General features: G+C 38.2%; 1 protein-coding gene across 1 annotated transcript in view; it reads right to left on the reverse strand.

The window, feature by feature from the left end:
- cacna1ba (calcium channel, voltage-dependent, N type, alpha 1B subunit, a) overlaps positions 1 to 19910 on the reverse strand; it is a gene marked incomplete at both ends in the record, with an annotated part of 225712 nt that overhangs the window by 92637 nt on the left and 113165 nt on the right. The window contains 9 exons of the mRNA XM_083887152.1: positions 95 to 195; positions 1182 to 1249; positions 2376 to 2493; positions 2591 to 2663; positions 5371 to 5502; positions 5597 to 5709; positions 5825 to 5937; positions 8391 to 8606; positions 19341 to 19424. Of these exons, the coding sequence (XP_083743278.1) occupies positions 95 to 195; positions 1182 to 1249; positions 2376 to 2493; positions 2591 to 2663; positions 5371 to 5502; positions 5597 to 5709; positions 5825 to 5937; positions 8391 to 8606; positions 19341 to 19424 (1018 nt within the window). The remainder of the gene's footprint in view (positions 1 to 94; positions 196 to 1181; positions 1250 to 2375; positions 2494 to 2590; positions 2664 to 5370; positions 5503 to 5596; positions 5710 to 5824; positions 5938 to 8390; positions 8607 to 19340; positions 19425 to 19910) is intronic.

Genomic DNA, 19910 nt, shown 5'->3' on the forward strand with positions numbered 1-19910 from the left:
GTTAAAGTTAGCTGTTGTGTCTTTCCGTGATTGTACACATGTATGAGATGAGGTTAAAGAAAGAAAAAACAAACACTGGAAGAGGTCAACTCACGCTGTGATGGAAATGTTCGTGGCCGACTCGGGGCTGACCTCCTTTACCTCCTTGGCCTTCTGAAGGGCGAGTTTCTTATTGATTTCCTCCTCCTCTGCATCCTGTACAGTGTCAGTAAAATAATAAATAGCATGCACATTAGGGCTGGGTATCACCACCAACAATTAAAAAAAATCAAAATCAAAAATCAAACTCTGGACATTAATGAAGTGCAAAGCGCATAAATAAAACTGATGTGTTTTACGCTGACATAGAGGTTTGGGATAGCCACTTCACTCAAATGCATGTCAGCAAAACGTTGTGTAGTTCCAACAAATTAACAGAGCTCTGAGACTACGGAACATAAATTAGTAATCTATGAATCAATGATGCGGAGGCAGATTGCTCTGCATAGCTCATTCATATAGCTGTCTTGAATTAGCAATGTATCAGCCAATCAGAAAATAGTATTTGTTGTTGCTGGGTAAATTCTGAAATAGGTTTCCTCAGCAAGCACTCTCTCCATGAATGTCTTCTTATAGCAGGTCAATTTTAATCATTGAGTGTATTTTTTTGGACCCAGCACTACAGAAACAGAATCTCAGCGTAAACAGATGACCTGCTGTTTTGATGAATTCAGTATATTTTAAATTGACATTTTTCATATGCTGACAACGCCCTCACTCACTTTTGTTTATATTAACTACCTACTACCTACCTGGTATGTACTTGCCTACCTAACTACCTACCCACGTACCTGCCTACCTATGTATCTGCCCATCTACCTACCTGCCTGTCTACCTAGTTACCTACCTACCCATGTACCTGCCTACCTAGTTACCTACCTACTCACATACCCGCCTACCTATGCACCTGCCTACCTATTTCGTAAAAACTTTACGAAAAAGCTGCCACAAAATTAGGCATATTTGGTCACAACGACTTAGTTTTCTTGTAATCCTGGCTAATCCAGATTTAAAATAACGTTACAAAATGTTGGGTCATTGAAGGACCATTATTATGGCTACTATGAGAAAGTCAGTGCTGCTGCTCCATATTGAGATCCCTTTGAATCCATGATGTATCAAGATATAAAGAAATACAGTACCTTAGTGAGCTCCTGGGCATTTGCAAGGTTATCAACAGCAATAGCCAGGAAGACATTGAGTAGAGTGTCTGGTTATTTGTATTTGAGTTCAAATGACTGATAAACAGGGAATCAACATTTCAATGACAATGTAAATGTAAATGTCTTCCAACAACTTACCAGGTAGCATGAAAACAAATTACAGGCTAAATTTAAAGAAAAAATTATATTCTACAAAAAATTCATTCCATAACATATTCAAATCAAGCATAGTTATCGTGTTGATCAGGGGAATTTGAGAATGAGTCACACTTCACACTTCTTTTGTGTTCTACAGAGCACCGCTAGGGTCGGGGTGGGACTTTTTTAGAGTGGACTTTTGTGTTATTGCAAGTAGGTTATCCAACAGTTCACTATATAACATTTCCCACCCTGACCTTAAGGGGGGTCCGTAGTGTTATATTCTGGCCTGCTGGTCTGTATGTTAAAATCAAGGTGTCTCGTAAGCCCATTTGGGCTGGGCATATTCATGACACAAAATAAAAATAATCAATTAAAGCTACACTTACTGTTCTTGCATTTTTACACTTTTCTCTTGTAACCTTAAACTGCTCCGAATAAGCGTATGGCACTCTAAAATGTAAGATAAACCCACCAGGTTTTGAAACTCATCATTATTTCATTATCATATTATTATGATAAAAGTATGACCAATTAAAATATTCGAACCGAATAAAATAATTTGCCGAGCTTTCTGTCTGTCTTCTGTCGCGCGCCTGGCCGATCACTGACAGAGCAGTGTTAACAACGTGGCAACTTTGTTGCTAAATCTGCCGACTTTTTGTGGTGTTAGGAGACTCTTACGTTAAAGCACTTATCACTTTGCAGTTGCTGTGCTTAACAAGCGGCGTGTGTTGCCGGGATCCCCTCCCAAAGCACAGGAAACTCCGCAGTCCAAGCCTACAGTCAAAGCAGCGAGGACAATCTCACAACTCTGTGTCCAGGCTGCTAATGAATCGCGCATGTGCATAGCCGCTGCCATTCCGCCCTGAGGGAGGCGGAGGTGTTCATGCTCAAATTTTTACTAAGTGCTGTGAGACATGCAAGAAAGGTAAGTATAGCTTTAATCAATCATATCTTCCAAGGACTGTTTACAGCAGGTCTGTTTGACAGTCACAAGAGTGGACTGAATATCTGTGAAAATGGACAGGATACAGTTTCCAAAGAGAGTGAGAACAATGAAGTAAATAGAGGAGAACATTCCCCTATGGACGCCTCCCTGTGATTCAATCCCATCGTACATGACCGCGTTCCAGTCTTCTCCCGTGAGAATCTGCAGGAGGGGAGACAGTCTGAAGTCAGAGAGCACTTCGACAGCAGAGCAGCAGGAAACCAAAAAAAAAACCACAATGATAAATGTGACACTTCACCTGGAAGACTGTTAGAATGGCTGCTGGGAATGTATCGAAGTTAGTTGTCGGCGTCTCTTCTTCAAAATTAAACCTGCGGGACAACGATACACAGTCTTTGAAGTCAGACGAAAACAGCATACTTACTGGAAGAAGAAGAAACTTACTCTACATTAGTGTTCTACACATTATTCCAGTAACGCTTCTCAGTCTGTGTGACCACATGGCTGATCTCTGAGAGTTTCTTCCTCTTAAACAGATGAGATGTGCCAATTCTAATGTGCTAATGTGCTAATGCTGACATTCTGTATCTCTGTCTGTCTAGTGGGACTTAATAACATCTCCTACTAAATGTGAGGAAGGCAAATACAGAAGGCATCTTCAGTCTGGATCTCATTATAGGATGACCACAGTGAGTATACAGAAGGGGGAAATTTGCAAAAAACTGGAAATGTTGGGAGTTTTGTTCCCATTTATAAGATATTTTCTCTTTAATTATTTACACATTTTCAAGTTTCAAATATCTGCCGCTATATTTTGATATGAATGTTTCAATATTTATACATAGAAAATAAATATTGAGTATCGCAATGCTTGATACATGATTCTAGAATAAATGGCAATATTAAAGTAGGGCTGCAACTATTAATCGATTATTAATTATTAATTGACATTTTTATAATTACAGATTAATCGGTTGAATGTTTCTTTGCTCCATATAACAAAAAAAACATTTAAACTGAATAATTTCGGTTTGTGGACAAAACAAGACATTTGAGAACAATATTTTCGGACATTTTATGGACCAAATGATTACTTGATAAATAATCATCAGGTTAAGCGTCATCAATTATGAGAATAATCATTAGTTTTGACTAAAACTTGATTCTTTTCTAATTACAAAGAAAGATGTATAGTGCATGGATGGATGGAGGGTTAAGTTATCTAGTTCAGCTTTGTGGAGAGAGTTTGGATAGATCTTCTCTCACTCCTCTTCAAAAGTGTCGCTCCACTAGAGAAATGTCTGACAATGACAGATATTTATACTGGATTTTAAGTGTAGCAAGAAACAAAGAAAGCCATAAGTAAAAAGTGGTTATAACCAGATATTTCTACAGTAGATGATTTGATTGATATCATTTATGATATTTCCAAGATGGGAAGAAAACAGACAAACACATTTTCTGAAAAGATGGAAAAATTGGATTGCATACATTGTACAAACTAGCCTATGCTGTCGGGGGCCGACAGCAAGGGGTATATCCGCGAACTTGTCCAATCCTCAACTTTGCAATATACCCAAAGTATACGCACTCACACCTGCCACTAACTGTTCAATTAATTATTAATAAATTCAACAAAATAACTGTTAAATATTATGATATAATGCTGACTACACTTTATACATGTTCAAAGTATCCATATAAACTCAATATTGAACACAGAATACCTGAACTCATAAATTTCTCTCTAGTTTTTAATAAAACTAGTTAACCTATTATACCTTGTTAAATATTATGTATATTAAAATGCGAACCACGCCTGCCATATCTTCAAAGTGTCCAAATGTCATGAAAAAGCATACATTATGTTTATTAAATTTCATGAAAAAGCATACAATATGTTCAAACTTTCCATTCAATGCATTAATAAAGAAATGGAGGCTTAACTATTTTTTATATGATAATTAATAAATGTATATTATAATGTAATAAATATTATGAATAAGTGCTAAGTAAACCAATGATATCCTCAATGTGTCCAAATGAGCTCAATAATAAAGAAAAAATGCCTTAACTATTTTTTCTGTGTTCACTAATAAGTTAACCAGTTAACTTTTTATGTAACTATTACCAATCATAGCCAAAGTAATAATGATTGTACTTGTAGATATTTGTTACATAAATCATTGTACAACATTTGAAGGCAATATCTCCATCAGTCTGGAAGATAAAGCCGAAAATGTGTTTTTAGCATAATAAATAAATTAATTTGCTAATTAATAATAAATCTACAAAGATAGGGATAATTCTCAGGTGGTATGTGATGCCCATGCAAAATTTGAAGCCAATACCTGCAATACTTTGTAAGATACAGGCGAAAATATGGTTTTTATATAGTTAATTAATTAATTAATTAATTAATTAATTAAATAATTAAATAATTAAATAATTAAATAATTAAATAATTAAATAATTAATTAATTAACTAATTAACTAATTAACTAATTAACTAATTAATAATATTGGTAGACAGCTCAAAATCAATAGGGATCATCTACAGGGGGTATGTGACCCATAAAAAAAAAAAAAAATTTAATCTCAAATGCCTTTCCAGTTATCGCGGCTAAAATCTGCGAACGTCGACGAGCGAGACCGATTCCATAATATCCGCGCGCGTTTCTCGCGGATATAATTACAGTAGACCATCATTTGTTTAAAGCGAAAAGAGACCATTTCTATGTATTTATATATTCTATATTTCTCTTGGTCAGTACTTGATTGTACATTGATTGTGCACAAGATCTGGTTTGTTTGTGTCCCTGTATTTATTCATGATGTATGGCATCATTATGTTGTTCTTTTTGTGTTTAGGTACCCAATCCTCCACTGCTCCCCGCACACAAGTGCTGCCCACTGCTCCTACAATTTGTGTTCACTTCTGGTGTGTTAATAGAATGGGCTCAATACATTCTAATTCCAACACTCTTTGAATGTGGACCATGGTTGGGTCACACAAAGAGCAGACGTAGATTTATTTCTTCACTGTGACCAGTAGTGCAGTAGAAACTATTGACTCACTGTCCACCAAACAGCTGCATGCCCAGCAGAGCGAAGACCACAATGAAGAGGAAAAGGAGGAACAACAGGCTGATGATGGACTTCATGGAGTTGAGCAGGGAAACCACTAGGTTCCTCAAAGAGTTCCAGTACCTACACACATACACACACAAGCAAACGGCATTAATTGTGTGTAAGTGACATGAGAGGTGTTCCACCACACAGGCAGAAATTTGCGACGACTCACTTGGTGACTTTGAAGATCCTGAGCAGCCTTAGAGCTCGAAGGACACTAATCCCAAAGGAGGCCCCGGGTTTGATGGCAGCCCAGATCACCTCAAAAATACTGCCAATGATCACCTGTGAACACACTCTGGTTAACGCAAAGGGCAACCACACATCCCTTTTTTAATTTTATTGTGAAGGAGAAATTAGATGAGTTAAAAATGCGATGCGGACAAAAGGGACGACTCACCCCAAAGTCAAAACAGTTGAACGAGGAGTGGAAGTAGTTCTGGGGTCCAAGCCCATACATTTTCATGGACATCTCTACCAAAAACAGGCCCAGGAACACAAACTCTGCCAAGTCTGTCCAGCAGGGGAAGAAGAAAATATACAGATCAATAATCTGGGTTATCACTCTGTCAACTGCTGTCTGAGATTTTAACTGCTGAGTTTTAGGAAATAACTGCTCAATTCATGCATGTCAAATATGTTTGTGAAGCTGATGTTTACCTGCCCGGTCATTATACAGTTACTAAAAGTGATTAAAGGGTTATGCTATCATTCAAAAGGTAATATTCAAAAAGGTTAATCCACTTCTAATGCAGGTGATTGTTTGAGTTAGTTGAACCTCAAACCTCCAGCACCATCTTTAAAGGTTTTGGAAAAGTCCAACCTTAATGCCAGCGATGTACCATGTCTTATTGGAGACGAGGACGTAGGCTCCAGGTCCAAAAGTCCCTGAAATTTGTATTCTCTTCAACAACCTTTCAAGGACAACTCCGTGGATTTGCAAGGGAGTTTATGGTAAAATCTGCCTATTTATTTCCTGATTTATGATGGCAGTAAACATTTTCTTTTGTGGTTTATGGGCTCAGTCGTTAATTTCAGGTCTTCTTCAATACAGCGTGATATTAATTTTGTATCATGGTTCATTTGTAGTAAAACAGACCTTGTAAGACTTTTCCAAATATGGTTAAGTCTTATACGGTCACAAATTAAGACTATTTAGCTAGCATAATACCCGAACACATGGTAAAAAAAAGATATTATTGAATATAAAAAATTAAACTTTATTACATAAAATATATTAACTATTATAATTTTCGTTCTTTTTCGAACCAGTAATGACTTCAGAAAAAGAATTTGTTGGTCAAAAGTATCTGTGCAAGATACAGGAGCAATGTGTCAACAAATGTGTTATATTTGGGAGGGATTGTTTTCAGAAAATAAATATATCACCCATAAATATATACATATACATTTATATATGTATACATTTAGATATAACATTTTTGTTTCCATAATCCATAATCACTTTCTCTGCCTTTTCCCTGTTCAAAAAGAATAATGGAGGCTGCCTTGGAAGTTTTTGAAAGTGTTTTGTGTGCAGGGTTAACTTGGTACTCGTATACAGCATAGAGACCAAGCTGAAGGCAATCAAAAGACCAAAACAAAGGCAAACATATGAGACTGAGATGGATGATATTCTTTGGAGCATGTGGTAAGGAACATTTTGCTATCTCTCAGCATAACCCATCAATTTTACCGTGCTTTTGTTTGTTTGATGCAAAAAAACACAACATCCTTCATGATCATTAAAACAACTAGCCGTCCATGTTGTAACCAAATGTTACACAAAGCCTTGAATTCATATCTGGGGTAAAATTACAGGCTTCACTTATCCTGTGCAACTTAACGCAGACATGGGGGGTAAGTTCTAATTTGACGTTCCCAGGTCATTCTAATCCTGTGTGAAAAGGGCTTGAAATATGCCTAAAATAAGTAAAATAATAATAACTTAATGATAAGTTAGCCTCAATTGAAATGGTGGTAGCTCGCTTATCATATCTGGTTTACCAATTAGCAAGCTACTGTAATATATTTTTATTTAATAGTTGCAAGTTAAACTTTAACATCACAGTTTAAATATCTACCTAATAATACCATCTAAACTTACTTGACTTTATGTTGTCATTGGGCTAAAAATGTGGCTTCAACAGTTCAGGTTTCTAGAAACCATCTGCTTTTGAGGCCACACCCACTACATGCAGGGTGTGGCCATGGATGTATTATAAAATCTGGATAGAGCACCGTCCCTTTGGCCCCATTCATTCCTACGAAGCTGAAACATAATGCCAAAACGAGTTTGACTTACACGGACAACTCATTCACATAGCTGAGAGGCATTATGGGAGTATCACTACTGCGCATGCCCTATGGGCCACACAACCTGTAAATAAACGAAAGTCAGAAACTTTTTTGGCATATGCGCTGGGTGAGAAGCTCCTTACGATTGAACGGAACAGTGCATTTTACTGTACATCCATGGTGTGGCCTCACTAGTCCTGCAGTGAATAGTGTGCTATAGGCCTGTGGGTGAGCATAAGCATTGATATTCCTTTGTAAAACTAAAAGACACTTGCATCATGCTTTTACCAAGTATAAGAGACTCAGTGTCACAGTAGTGTGGCGTCACATTTATGTCAAAAGGTGTGAGAGCAGTAAAACATGCTCACAAGCAAATAATATTACTGCATACTCGACTCGAGCAAGCATATTTAAACTTTGAGAGCAGATTTCACTAGTTGTTTCTTGCAGCTGTCTGAACTGCTCGCGGTTGTAAAATATGTGCACAAGGGACCTATATTGCACGCTTTACTGCTCTCACCATACAAGTCAAACTAGCTGCCACTGCTGACAATCGGAGTAATATGAGGTAAAGACTGTGTTGTTAAAAACCTCAACTGCTTTGAATGAACTACAAAATACAGGTCTCAGTGACAACTATGTAATAATACACAACAGCGAGTGCTTACATAGGGCATAGGTGAGCCAGTCAGGCTGGCCGTAGTGTACAATAGCTACACACAATGTGTTGAGGCCAACCAGACACAAAACAGTCCAGTAGAAGCTCTGGGACTTGACCAGACGACGGATGGTGAAGCGAATCCTCTTCACTTTCCTCCTGAAGTAAGACGAGCTCTCGTTCTTGCTCTTCACACTGGCACGGGCAAACGGCGACCCTGGGGGGGCAGTTGGAACAAAACAGAAAAATGGCAATAAAGTAACCGTGTTGAAAACAGAGGTTGTCTGACCACTGGACTCAAGACAAAAACGTTGGAGTTTTGAAGTTGGGACAGAAAGGTGAATCATTTTTAAAGTGATATTATAGCAATTGAATGTTCTATGTTTATTATGCCAATGAAGGAAATTTGGTTTACAATAAGGTACACAAAAAGGTTAAATTACCATTAAGTAATAATTACCTAATGGTGACCTAATACAAATAATCAAGTTAGGAGCGACAATGAGTCCTTGGGCAAAACACTCATTGCTCCGGATGTGTGAATAAAAATGTGAGATTGAAAACGTAGATGTGCTGTATGAATGTGTGAGTGAATGTGTGCGAATGGGCAAATGGCAAAACTGCAGTGTAAAGCAGCTTTGAGTGGTCATCAAGATTAGTAAAGTGCATTAAACCATCAATTTATGAACAATGGAAACATTTCATGTTTTTTACATTCTCGTCCTTGCTGTGGAGAATAGTAGCTGATATGGTGATGTTATTTCATGTTGTAATGACAATATATTTTAAAAAACATAGGTTGTAAATCAAATGACAATCACACAATCTGTCAGGAAATAGTTGATTCCACCAAATGCCGGTGTTCCACTGCCACAGGAACCTGTTGAAATGTGATACAATTAACTTTTTTTGTTATAGATCTTTAGCGATGATGTAATTGAAGAGAAGCCTGTGACTCTTTTTAGATCACAGAGCCATCTTCACTGTCTTCCCTGTACGCGTTTGTACTCCACATTTAGCCTGTACTATATTTAACCTTCTGTTACTTAAGACCAAATGTCAAGTAGGATGGTGCACAGAAGGGACAAAGAAAAATTGTTCGATTAGAAGAACAGGAAGACGAGAGGGCTAATTATTTCCTGGTCTATATTAGTCCAGACATCTGAGTCTTGCTGTGTGACCTGGGGCCTCATTTATAAACCGTGCATGGGCACAAAAAGACTACGTACGCTTGCTTTCACGCACAAAAAGGTAAGTATAAAAATATACTTGTACTGCAGCGGAAACTCTCGAGCTGCCGTGAGAATTTGCGGAGCGCTCCGCAAACTCTTGTTAGGTGGAGACGCTGCAATATTAAGCTCTGAAACTTATCAGCGTTTCAAAATAATTGTATACATTTTTCTATAGTGACAAACATGAATTATTCTGTGACAAACAATACTGATACACCACATACGTTTGAACATTGTGAATAAGATCAGAGAGGACACTGAAGACAAAAACTGCGCAGTGGCGGCTCCTGAAGAAAATTTCAGGGGGGGGGGGGCAATTTTTTCTGATAATGATTAAGGTGACCCATTCAATAGGTACATAAAGCAAGACAGTATCAATGTGTTGTTAGGTGATTAACAGTCCTTCTTGTGTCCACTAAATGGCAACTTGATAAACAAATAAACTTTGACCCAGTAAAAAAAGCTCTGGCTGACCTCTCGCCATCCTGACTCTGCGTTATGGCGTCGTTCACCTGGCTACACTTTTGATCACCTACAAGGGAAAACGCCACACTTTTGACGCGGTGAGAGCGGCGGAGGATTTCGTGAAGGAAATGAGGAGCCAGCAACAGGGACACTGTGGGTAAAAGATGCACCACAGCATGCCCTTTGCAATATACTTCGGTCCTGTATTGTTTTGACAGGCTTAAGATTCATTATGTCATTACCAAGGTTGAACTTTGTCTGCTTGGCTGTTATTGCCTACAATACTTTTGTACGGAGGTTACCGGGGGAGTACCATGCTGATTGCCGGGCATGTTGTTCTTCCTCTGATGCTTGCACAGGTGGACCAGCGCAGCTCCATGATTGAGCTCAGGTTAGAGCTCCTTTGGATGTGTGTACTTTGTGTCGGATGGGTGTACTTCAGTTGGGGAAGTACAGTCTGTTTTGTTAACTTGATACTTTGTGGGGATTTGTATTTGTTTTTAGCTACTGTTCTTTTATGCATTTTTTATTGTGTTTTTTTATGTTTGCAGCCACTTTGAAGGTATCTGTCAGGGCATTAATGGGGTAAACGTTTTTAGCTATGGCCTCTGATCTCCAGTTCACGCCCTGGAATGCAAGAGGACTAAATAAGGTTGTTGAGCTTAAGCAGGTTATGAACAGGCTCCGACAGCTTAAAGCCAAAATCATTTTTCTCCAAGAGACTCATTTGACCTCAGAAGATGTAATAAATGTGAGGAGAAGATGGCCTGGCCAGGTGTTTTCGGCCTCCTTTAGTTCTAACTCTAGAGTAATAACTCTCATACACAAAACTGTGCCCTTTAAGCTTATACATGTCACTGAAGATCGATTGGGCAGGTACCTTAGTATTTGGTACCTTTTCAGGATATAAAATAAACAATAGTAAATCAGTGATAATGTTTCTGACAGACAATGAGAGAAATAGTCCCCCAATCTCTTCACCATTTACTGTGTCAAAGCAGGGATTTACTTATTTAGGTGTCCAAATTACTCCTACTATTGACAGACTTATTGCAGCTAATTATGACCCCCTTGTGGATAACGTCACACAATTGATAAATAGATGGACTAAATTACCCATATCCTTAATCGGACGCATTAACATCCTAAATATGTCAATTTTAAGTAATTTTTTATACCTCTTCCAGTCCGTTCCACTCTCTCCAGCTCCTTCCTTCTTTAAATTGCTCAACAAAACATTCACAACTTTCATCTGGAATAACAAAGGCCCTAGACTTAGACTTTCCTTGTTGTATTTGCCATATGACAGAGGTGAACTGCAATTTCCGAACTTCCTACGGTACTTCTGGGCAGCGCAAATTAGGGCTAGTATGTTTTATTTTGTCGAGGACCACTCCCCAGCCTGGGTTGAAATGGAATCCTAGAATATCATTATGCAATTACATTTGTACATATATTCGGCAGATACAAAAAAAGCTTCTTAATAATACCAAACAACCTTTCTTAAAAAATACAATAATGATTTGATTTAAATTCAAATATGGCATTTCTAAAAAAAACTTTTTTTTAAATATCTTCAAATCAGAGATTATGTTCTATCTAAACAGTGTAATAGCCTAGCCCTCCATCCCTTGTCTATTTTAGAAGACACCACTTTAAAATATCTAAGGGCTAGGGGACAGGTGTCTGTGCTTTATAATCTGTTTGTTAGGGCTTGGACTATGGATTTTGATGGAAAAAGTATCAGGGGAAGAATGGTCTGAAGCCTGCACGTTGGTGAAAACATAATCTGTTAACACACATTCTATACTGTTACATTATAAATGGCTGAGTAGACAGTACATTACTCCTGTCAAACTACACCATTTTAACCCCAACATTCCTGACACATGCATTAAATGTAGCCATCAGAAGGGGTCCCTGTTTCATTGTATGTGGAGCTGCCCACAGGTCGCACGCTTCTGGAGAGAAGTACTGAACATTATTGGTCGAATTATTGGCAGGGTGATGCCTTCAGATTCTAAGTTGTGTATCCTAAATATTTACCCTGTTAATTTTATAGTAACTAATGATAAAAAATCTTTAATTGTTATGTGCCTTTTGGGGGCTAAAAGGTGCATTGCTCGATCATGGAAAAAAACAACTATCTGTGGCGTTTCTGAATGGTTGAACAGAGTGACTTCCTATCTGGCACTGGAAAAGATAAGCTATTTCACAAAAAACAAGATCGATTTGGACAGTTTTATATAATTTCTTGGAAAATGAAGGAATACGGAACAATGGAGGGAGGGACGAACTGATTTGATTGAACTGGTGAACTGATGTACTGAATTGATTCGCATCGTTGCTGTTTTTTATTTTTTATTTATTTGTTACTATTTGTATTATTATTATTATTATTATTATTATTTACTATTATTTTTTGAGTTTATTCATGATTGTGTAAATATGTGCTCATTTGCACCTATATACTTTAAGTATTCCAATGTACCTTAGGTGTACACGTATGCAGACTATGTTATACTTATATTATTTCTTTCTCGGTTTCATGTCAATTTAACATAACTGGTATGTTTTCGTTGTTGTGAAGAGGAAAGGTGGGGGGTGGATGCGTTTTGTACGATTGTTCTGTTCACCGGAACAAAACCACTTCTAAAGAAGAACTACACTTTCCAGCATGCTTTGGGAACAAATCCCTGTCTGATTGATCATTATAGAGTGACATTAGATCGTTCTGATTAGAGAAGGGCGAATGTCCGCACAAATGTGTCATATGCATTTATGTCCTTTTGACTCGCTAATGAAGTGATTCACACGTATTTGGAGATGATTGGGGTCTGATTCTACCGGTTTAGAGGTTTAAAACGAGCTGTCACCCACCCAAATTGACCAAGGTAAACCAGAGCTATGGCGCTGCGTAACTAAAGACGCTGCAGAGTCATAGAGTTGTTATTACGCACCGCACAGGGAGCATCCATTTACAGCGAGTTATCATACTTTTTTTTTTTTTTTTTTTTTTTAAATAGTTATTTTTAGACCTGTAGTGACATATAAATACAATTAAATGGGTTTTTAACAATTTGGTACCTAAGAAATCTCAAATGGCACAGATGGTGCCAAAGATAGAACGCCTAGACATCTCTTTACTAAAACCTCTGTAATTTCACTCTGCTTCATTTCAACAGCATCAGACTTTGCACAGGTCATGTCCACATGTTGTTACATGACCTCTGTGTGTTTTTAATCTCCGACTGCATATTTTAAAGGTGATATTTGCTTTAAAATGCAATATTTTTTTGCAGGGACTCCAAAAAGAGGGTAGTATTAGGTATAAGAGGTATAAGTATTATTATTTTATATTATCATCATCATTATAATCATTATTATAATGCTGTTTTGGCTGAGGACATGAATCTCGTTCGCGAACGAACTGACTGACACATACTGAACTGTGGCTGAGGACGTGAATGTCGTTCGCACGTTAGTGCATGCACATAAATCGTCATTAAAAATGCATTGGAGGGTATGTTTTTCGAAAAAAAACTTTTTTAACATGAGAGTTAAGGGGAGAATATTCGGGCGATTCTCCACGTCAATCAGATTGCCCAAATCGTCCCTATACACCGGCCGCCCCGGTAATCAGATAAAGCATCAAAATCAAAAAACTAAAAACAAGCAGGTAAAATGTATACGGAAAACATTAAGTAGAAGATTAAAAAATTAAATAGATACAAATAAAATAAAAAGAACTGCAAGGACACTGTTACAGCAGTCCAGCCTGCTGAAGATGAATGCATGGATAAGTTTTTTTCAAATCCTGCTGAGACATAAGTCCTCTAATCCTTGATATATTCTTCAGGTGGTAGTAGGCTGATTTGTTTTAATGTTTTTTTAATGTGACTGTTGAAGTTCAGGTCTGAGTCCATGACAACGCCTAAGTTTCTGGCTTGGTTTGTGGTTTTTAGCAGGACCATTTAAAGCTGGGTATTAACTTTTAATTGTTCCTCCTTGGCTCCAGAAACGACTTGTTTAATTGGAGAAAATTCTGCTCCATCCAATCATTGATTTGGCTATTGTCTCCTGGTGGTAGTGTTATGTAAATTTGTGTGTCGTCTGCGTAGCTATGGTAACATGTGGTTGCTTTTCATTATCTGAGCCAGTGGGAGCATATAGATGTTAAACAGAAGAGATCCCTGGATGGAGCCTTGGGGAACTCCACATGTAATTTTTGCATGCTCAGATGTGTAATTACCTATAGACACAAAGAAGTCCCTGTCCTTCAAGTAGGATTCAAACCATTTTAATGCTGTGCCAGAAAGTCCTACCCAGTTTTCCAGTCGGTCAAGTAATATGTTATGATCGACTGTGTCGAATGCAGCACTGAGATTGAGTGATACTAAGACTGAGATTCTGCCATTGTCTGTGTTTAATTGAATGTCATTTAAGACTTCGACAAGTGCCGTCTCAGTGCTGTGGTCTAAATCCTGACTGGAAGACACCAAAACAGCTGTTCATCAACATGAAGTTGTTCAGCTGTAACAAAAAAAAAAAAAAAAAGGCTTTTTAAACGATTTGATTGAGAAAAGGGAGGTTTGATATTGGTCCATAATTGTTCATTAGTGAAGTGTCTAAATTGTTCTTTTTTTAATAAACGTTTGATAACAGAAGTTTTCAGGGCCTTTCAGGGTGTTTACAATCTGTAGAAGATCTGAGGTCATGCAGTTTGATACATTTTTGAAAAGGCTTGTTGGCAGTATATCAAGACAGCAGGAGGAGGATTTCAAATGTTGTATGATGTCCTGCAAGATTTAAGGGTTGATTATGTTAAATTCTGTCATGATATTTGAATTGATTTTAAGTGGACACATGACAACACGTGTACTGCACCTGATGTTGGGACACTGACTGCTTGCCTAATTTTCAGAATTTTGTCAGTGAAGAAAGAGGCAAATTCATTGCAGGCACTTGTGGAAAGCAGTTCAAGGGCCACTGACACAGGAGGGTTTGTTAGCCTGCCGACAGTGGTAAACAAGGCGTGTGCATTATTATTGTTTTGGGAATGATGTCAGAGAAGAAGGATTGTCTTGCATTTCTCAGTTTCAAGTTGTAGATTCGAGGTATTTCTTTATAGATGTCATAGTGAACCTGGAGATTTGTTTTTCGCCACTGATGTTCAGCTTTCCAACGTGCCGTTTCTCCATGGAGACCTTTTTTTTCCAGGGACCATTTTCACCTTGGTGGCATCAATAATATTTGTAATTTTCACATTGAAATTATAAACAAGATCATTTACTGAGACCCAAGGGTGGGTGGGTGTGGAGGAGAAAGCCTGAACAAATGTTCCATAGGTGTTTTCTGTGATATGGTGTTTTGTGATAACTTTTCGTTGAACATTAGTCTGCAAAAAGATAGCACTCAAAGAAAACACAGGAATGATCAGAGAGAGCAACATCAATTACAACAACCTTAGAAATGTGCAATATGAGGTGTTTCACCATTAGGTGCTCGGTCACAATATCCATGAGTTTTTTCCCCTCATATCAGATACCATGTCATTAGGAAAGCAAATAACTTTGGTGTTCTTGCTGCAAAAGGTTCTCATAGCTTTGACAGCAGAGTCACCCACAATCAGATTATCAGGCCCAGCCATTAACTTTCTCTGTGGCCTTTCATGTTCTGGGTTTCTTTCAGCTTCTACCTCATTGTGAGCAGATGATCCAGGGTCCTGCAACAGGGGTGTAAATCTGTTCTCCAATCGTACACATTGTTGTTTAGGAGGTTTGTTGTTATTCCTCCCTTTAACAGCTGTCCAGGGCTCTTTCCTGCTTGGAGCAGAGGTTGAAGAGGCGCTATGCCGGGGTGGTAAAGCAGGCCAGCCGGTCGCATCACAAATCTCACTGTGCTGGGCTCTGCCTGTTAATCGCCCTCGCATGTCCCAGGGAGGTGATTTACTCTTTGGCTTAGCACCTAGACAGTTAAAGCGATAACTTGTAGATTTACTCCCTGGTACACAGTCCTCCTGTTTCTTTGTAGTGCTAACTAGCTGTGTGTTAGCCTTATCTTGTCCACTGTTCTGAGTCCATGGTAAAGTTGTATCGTTTCCACATTGTCCATTCATTTCCACATTCACTTCTAACCTGTGCATTTTAGTCTCCAGTACTGCAATTATTTGTAGTAGTTTGTGGTAGTCATCTTCAGAGAAGGCATCTTGCTGTCAATTAGCTTTAGCCAAAGTCTTTCCACGTCTCACTTCAGGCTTGTGCTTCTGGTAGGCCAAGCTTGCTCAGTCGTTAAAATGTTTAACTATGGCAGTAGCCTGCTATTTACAAAAAATAAAACTGTATAGTCCCAATGATTTATAGCAGGGGTTCTCAAAGATTTGATATCTGAGGGCCAATTTATGAACCCAACATTGGACTGAGGGCCGCCAAAGGAAAAAAAAAAGGGGGGGGGGGGAAGAAATCCCATTTCTAATAAATGTAATGACCAGATTGCAGTTGTACAGTTTACACTTATTGGTCTGTATCCAGTAATGTCCAATAAACATTTCACAAGCTTAGTACCTCCTGGATTAAAACTATCAACTACCAACTTCATTGCGGGCCGTCATTGGCCCCCGGGCCGCACTTTAAGAACCAATGATTTATAGGTATCGAGGAACCGTTGCTCGTAATTTATAACAGAGGAAAGACTAAAGGAATAAAAGCAGAAAATCGCAAGCAGAGTCGAGAGCAAAGAAGAAAAGCATCTGCACTGTAGGAGAAGCAGGAAGTGGATTAGTAGGGGCCGCTACAAGATTGGCCTAGTCCCATGAAGCCAATGGTCAGTAACGTTGTTGGTTGTTGTGCTTTCGGCTACGGTGAGCAAAGGTGTCCAAGAGAGAAAGGCTGTTGTTGTTGAAGCTAAATAAAATTGGAATACAGATACTTCAACTACTTCAACTACAAAGGAGATCGCTCCATTGTGCTTTTGGCTACATGTGATGCCAGGTATCGGTTTACGACAGTGGATGTCGGGGCATATGGACGGGAGACGGCAGAGAGGCTCTCCGACAGGCTCTCCGACAGGCTCTCCGTAACTGAGAGCACTTTACGCAGGAGTAAAAATTCGGCTTAAGTCTTACTTTGAGCAAATGACTGAAATTGATTTTCCACAGATTAATCTTTTCTTTATGTAAATAGACACACAGCTGCTAACGTGAACACATGTCCGTCTACAATGTATTAAACACTCCAAAATAGAGTTACGGACTAATTTGTTGTTAAAAAAAAAAAAAGGGACTTGAACGTTGAGTAGAACATTTCCTTATCCCATTTTCATCCATACGATAACAAAATAACTGCAAATAAGTTATTCCGCCACCTCTGCGACTTTCGTCAGAAGAGATAGGTGATGCAGGTGCATGCTCGTCAGCCGCTGGAGACACCGGCACACCTGAGACATCGGCAAACTGGTATCTTCTTCCTCCCTCCCCAGCTTCCACAACACAATCAGTGACACTAATGAATAATTACATAGAGTAAGTCAATGAGCTGATCTGCTTATTCTGCGTGTAATGCGTGTGTAACTGGATGATGACATGTGACACTGACACATTTATAGATTTTTGAAATGATCTGTAAATCCAGTTCACATGGATAAGTCATGTATCAACAAACATGTTACATCAGAAAAACAACACCCACAGGATCAACTATCAATGCACAGCCAGTTTTTTAAACATCAAGATTAATCTGAGAGCAGCCGTGGTGACCCTGACATTTAGTTCCTTTGTGTTTATATCTAATTCCAAAAACAAACAACCAAAATATTTTTTCTTCAAATTTATACATCATAAATTGATGCGTTGATCATGCACTTTCCTTCTTTTATTTTCCTCCTTTGCTGCAGAATGTCATTGTTCTACAGGAAGGAAGCGTCAGAGAGGGCGTTTTAGAGTCATTTGTATATTAATTTATGGGTGGAACAAGGGCGTGGTGTGTTACTCATTCACCTCCACTCAGTATCACGTTTGATAGGATGTATAAAGAGAAGGTGCGCAGGACTCGGCGTATGCAAAGTTTTATAAATCTAAGGATTTCTTTGCGTACGCACTTTTCAAAATCTGTGAGTACGCCAACTTTCAGAATGAAAGCTGCCCAGTCTTTTATGCATGAGGCCCCTGCAGTCACACACTAATCTCTCGATGTATCTGCCTCTACCTGTGATTTGCTTATCTTTTATTTTTTATCATTTTTAATGATATGCTTTAAATGTGTCCAATTTTGTCCAACACACAGTTGCAGCTGTGGATCGTATGTACTGTAGATAGTCTGACTTGTTAATCCCAGGATGTATCCTACTGTCAGTACCAGAAGTCTGTCCTGAACTAGGAAAAAAGGCATTTAAATAGATGGCTCCCTCTTCCTGGAACAAGCTACAGTTTCACCTAATTGCACTTTTCTCAAGTGTCATTAAATATTTATTTTATGATTATGTGATGATTTTAAATTATATTCTGTATATTTTAAGGAGAATTTATGTAAAATAATTCAGTATGCTGTATGTCTGAATAGTTGTAACCACGTCCTGTCTGAAACCTTTACTGCTGCTTTTCTTGGCCAGGAAACTCAATTACTTTTATTCCTGGTTAAATATAGGTTCAATAATAATATTAAAAAAAAGAATAAAACTGAGATTTGTGATGGATGGAGGCAGGGTTGTTCCATTTAATAAAATGTCATCATGTGTAATGTAGTCTGTATTTACTTATCGCTTTTCTAGTCTTGATGACCACTCAACGCTGCTGTACACTACAGTTTTGCCATTCACCCATTCACACACATGTTCATACAGCACATCTATGTGCAGCACTTTTTCTATCCCATATCAGTATGTAGACTAGTGGAGCCATGTCTCCCACTCATCCACCATCAGACCATTGTGTGGAAATAACAGAGAAAGTTATTTGTGGATCTTTCAAATAAAACCCTACAAATTTACGAGTGACCAATGTGGGACATAAAGAGTGGAAGGGAAGATGATTATCCTGAGATAGAGCTGGGGAAATTCACACGCTATGGGTGCTAACAGCAGAATACATATATCTGCACATCAGCAATACATCAAACAAGCACATGGAAAAAAAGAAAATGGTTGACAAACTTGAAAATATGACTTCAATTGGTGAGACCTACGTGAGTCCATTCAAACTCAATTTACCTCTAATCTGTAACCAAAATAAGTAATATCTTTCATGTTGCCATTCTAGATATCGTCCTCACCAACAGATGAGAAGTCAGGGAAGTGGTCCTCACCCTCCTCTGCATTGATAAGGTCATTCTTGCTTTTCTTTGTCCTTTTCAGCACTAGAAATATGGAAATATAGAGTACATATCAAACATGTTTTAAAATGCATAAGTCATCAAGTAAGTAAGAGTAGAGATAAGTATCACATTCTGAGTGAGTTAGTTAGTATACACGGTATAAACACACAGTATGTGCCACTCATTCCTACAATGCAAAAAGGAAAATGGTTGAAAAACTTTCAAAACATCAAAACATTACCTCACATGGTAACACCTGAACAAGTTAATTCAAACTGTATATCAGAAAATAAGTATATAACAAGAAATGGGGCAATGCTTATCCTCCGCATGCATTTTATATACACTACTCACAAAAAGTGAGAGATGTTTGGCTTTTGGATTCATTTTCAAAATGCATCTAAAATGTACTATAACCTTTACAGGTGAACTTACATTATCCTTCTCTAAATTTTTGAATGCACATGTCCAATTGTCCGAGTTTTACAGGCTGCTTCCTGCAACTCAATAAACTACCCTCTGGGTACG

The sequence above is a fragment of the Microchirus variegatus genome (assembly GCF_963457635.1).
Source record: "Microchirus variegatus genome assembly, chromosome: 3".
In the NCBI taxonomy this organism is placed as follows: domain Eukaryota; kingdom Metazoa; phylum Chordata; class Actinopteri; order Pleuronectiformes; family Soleidae; genus Microchirus; species Microchirus variegatus.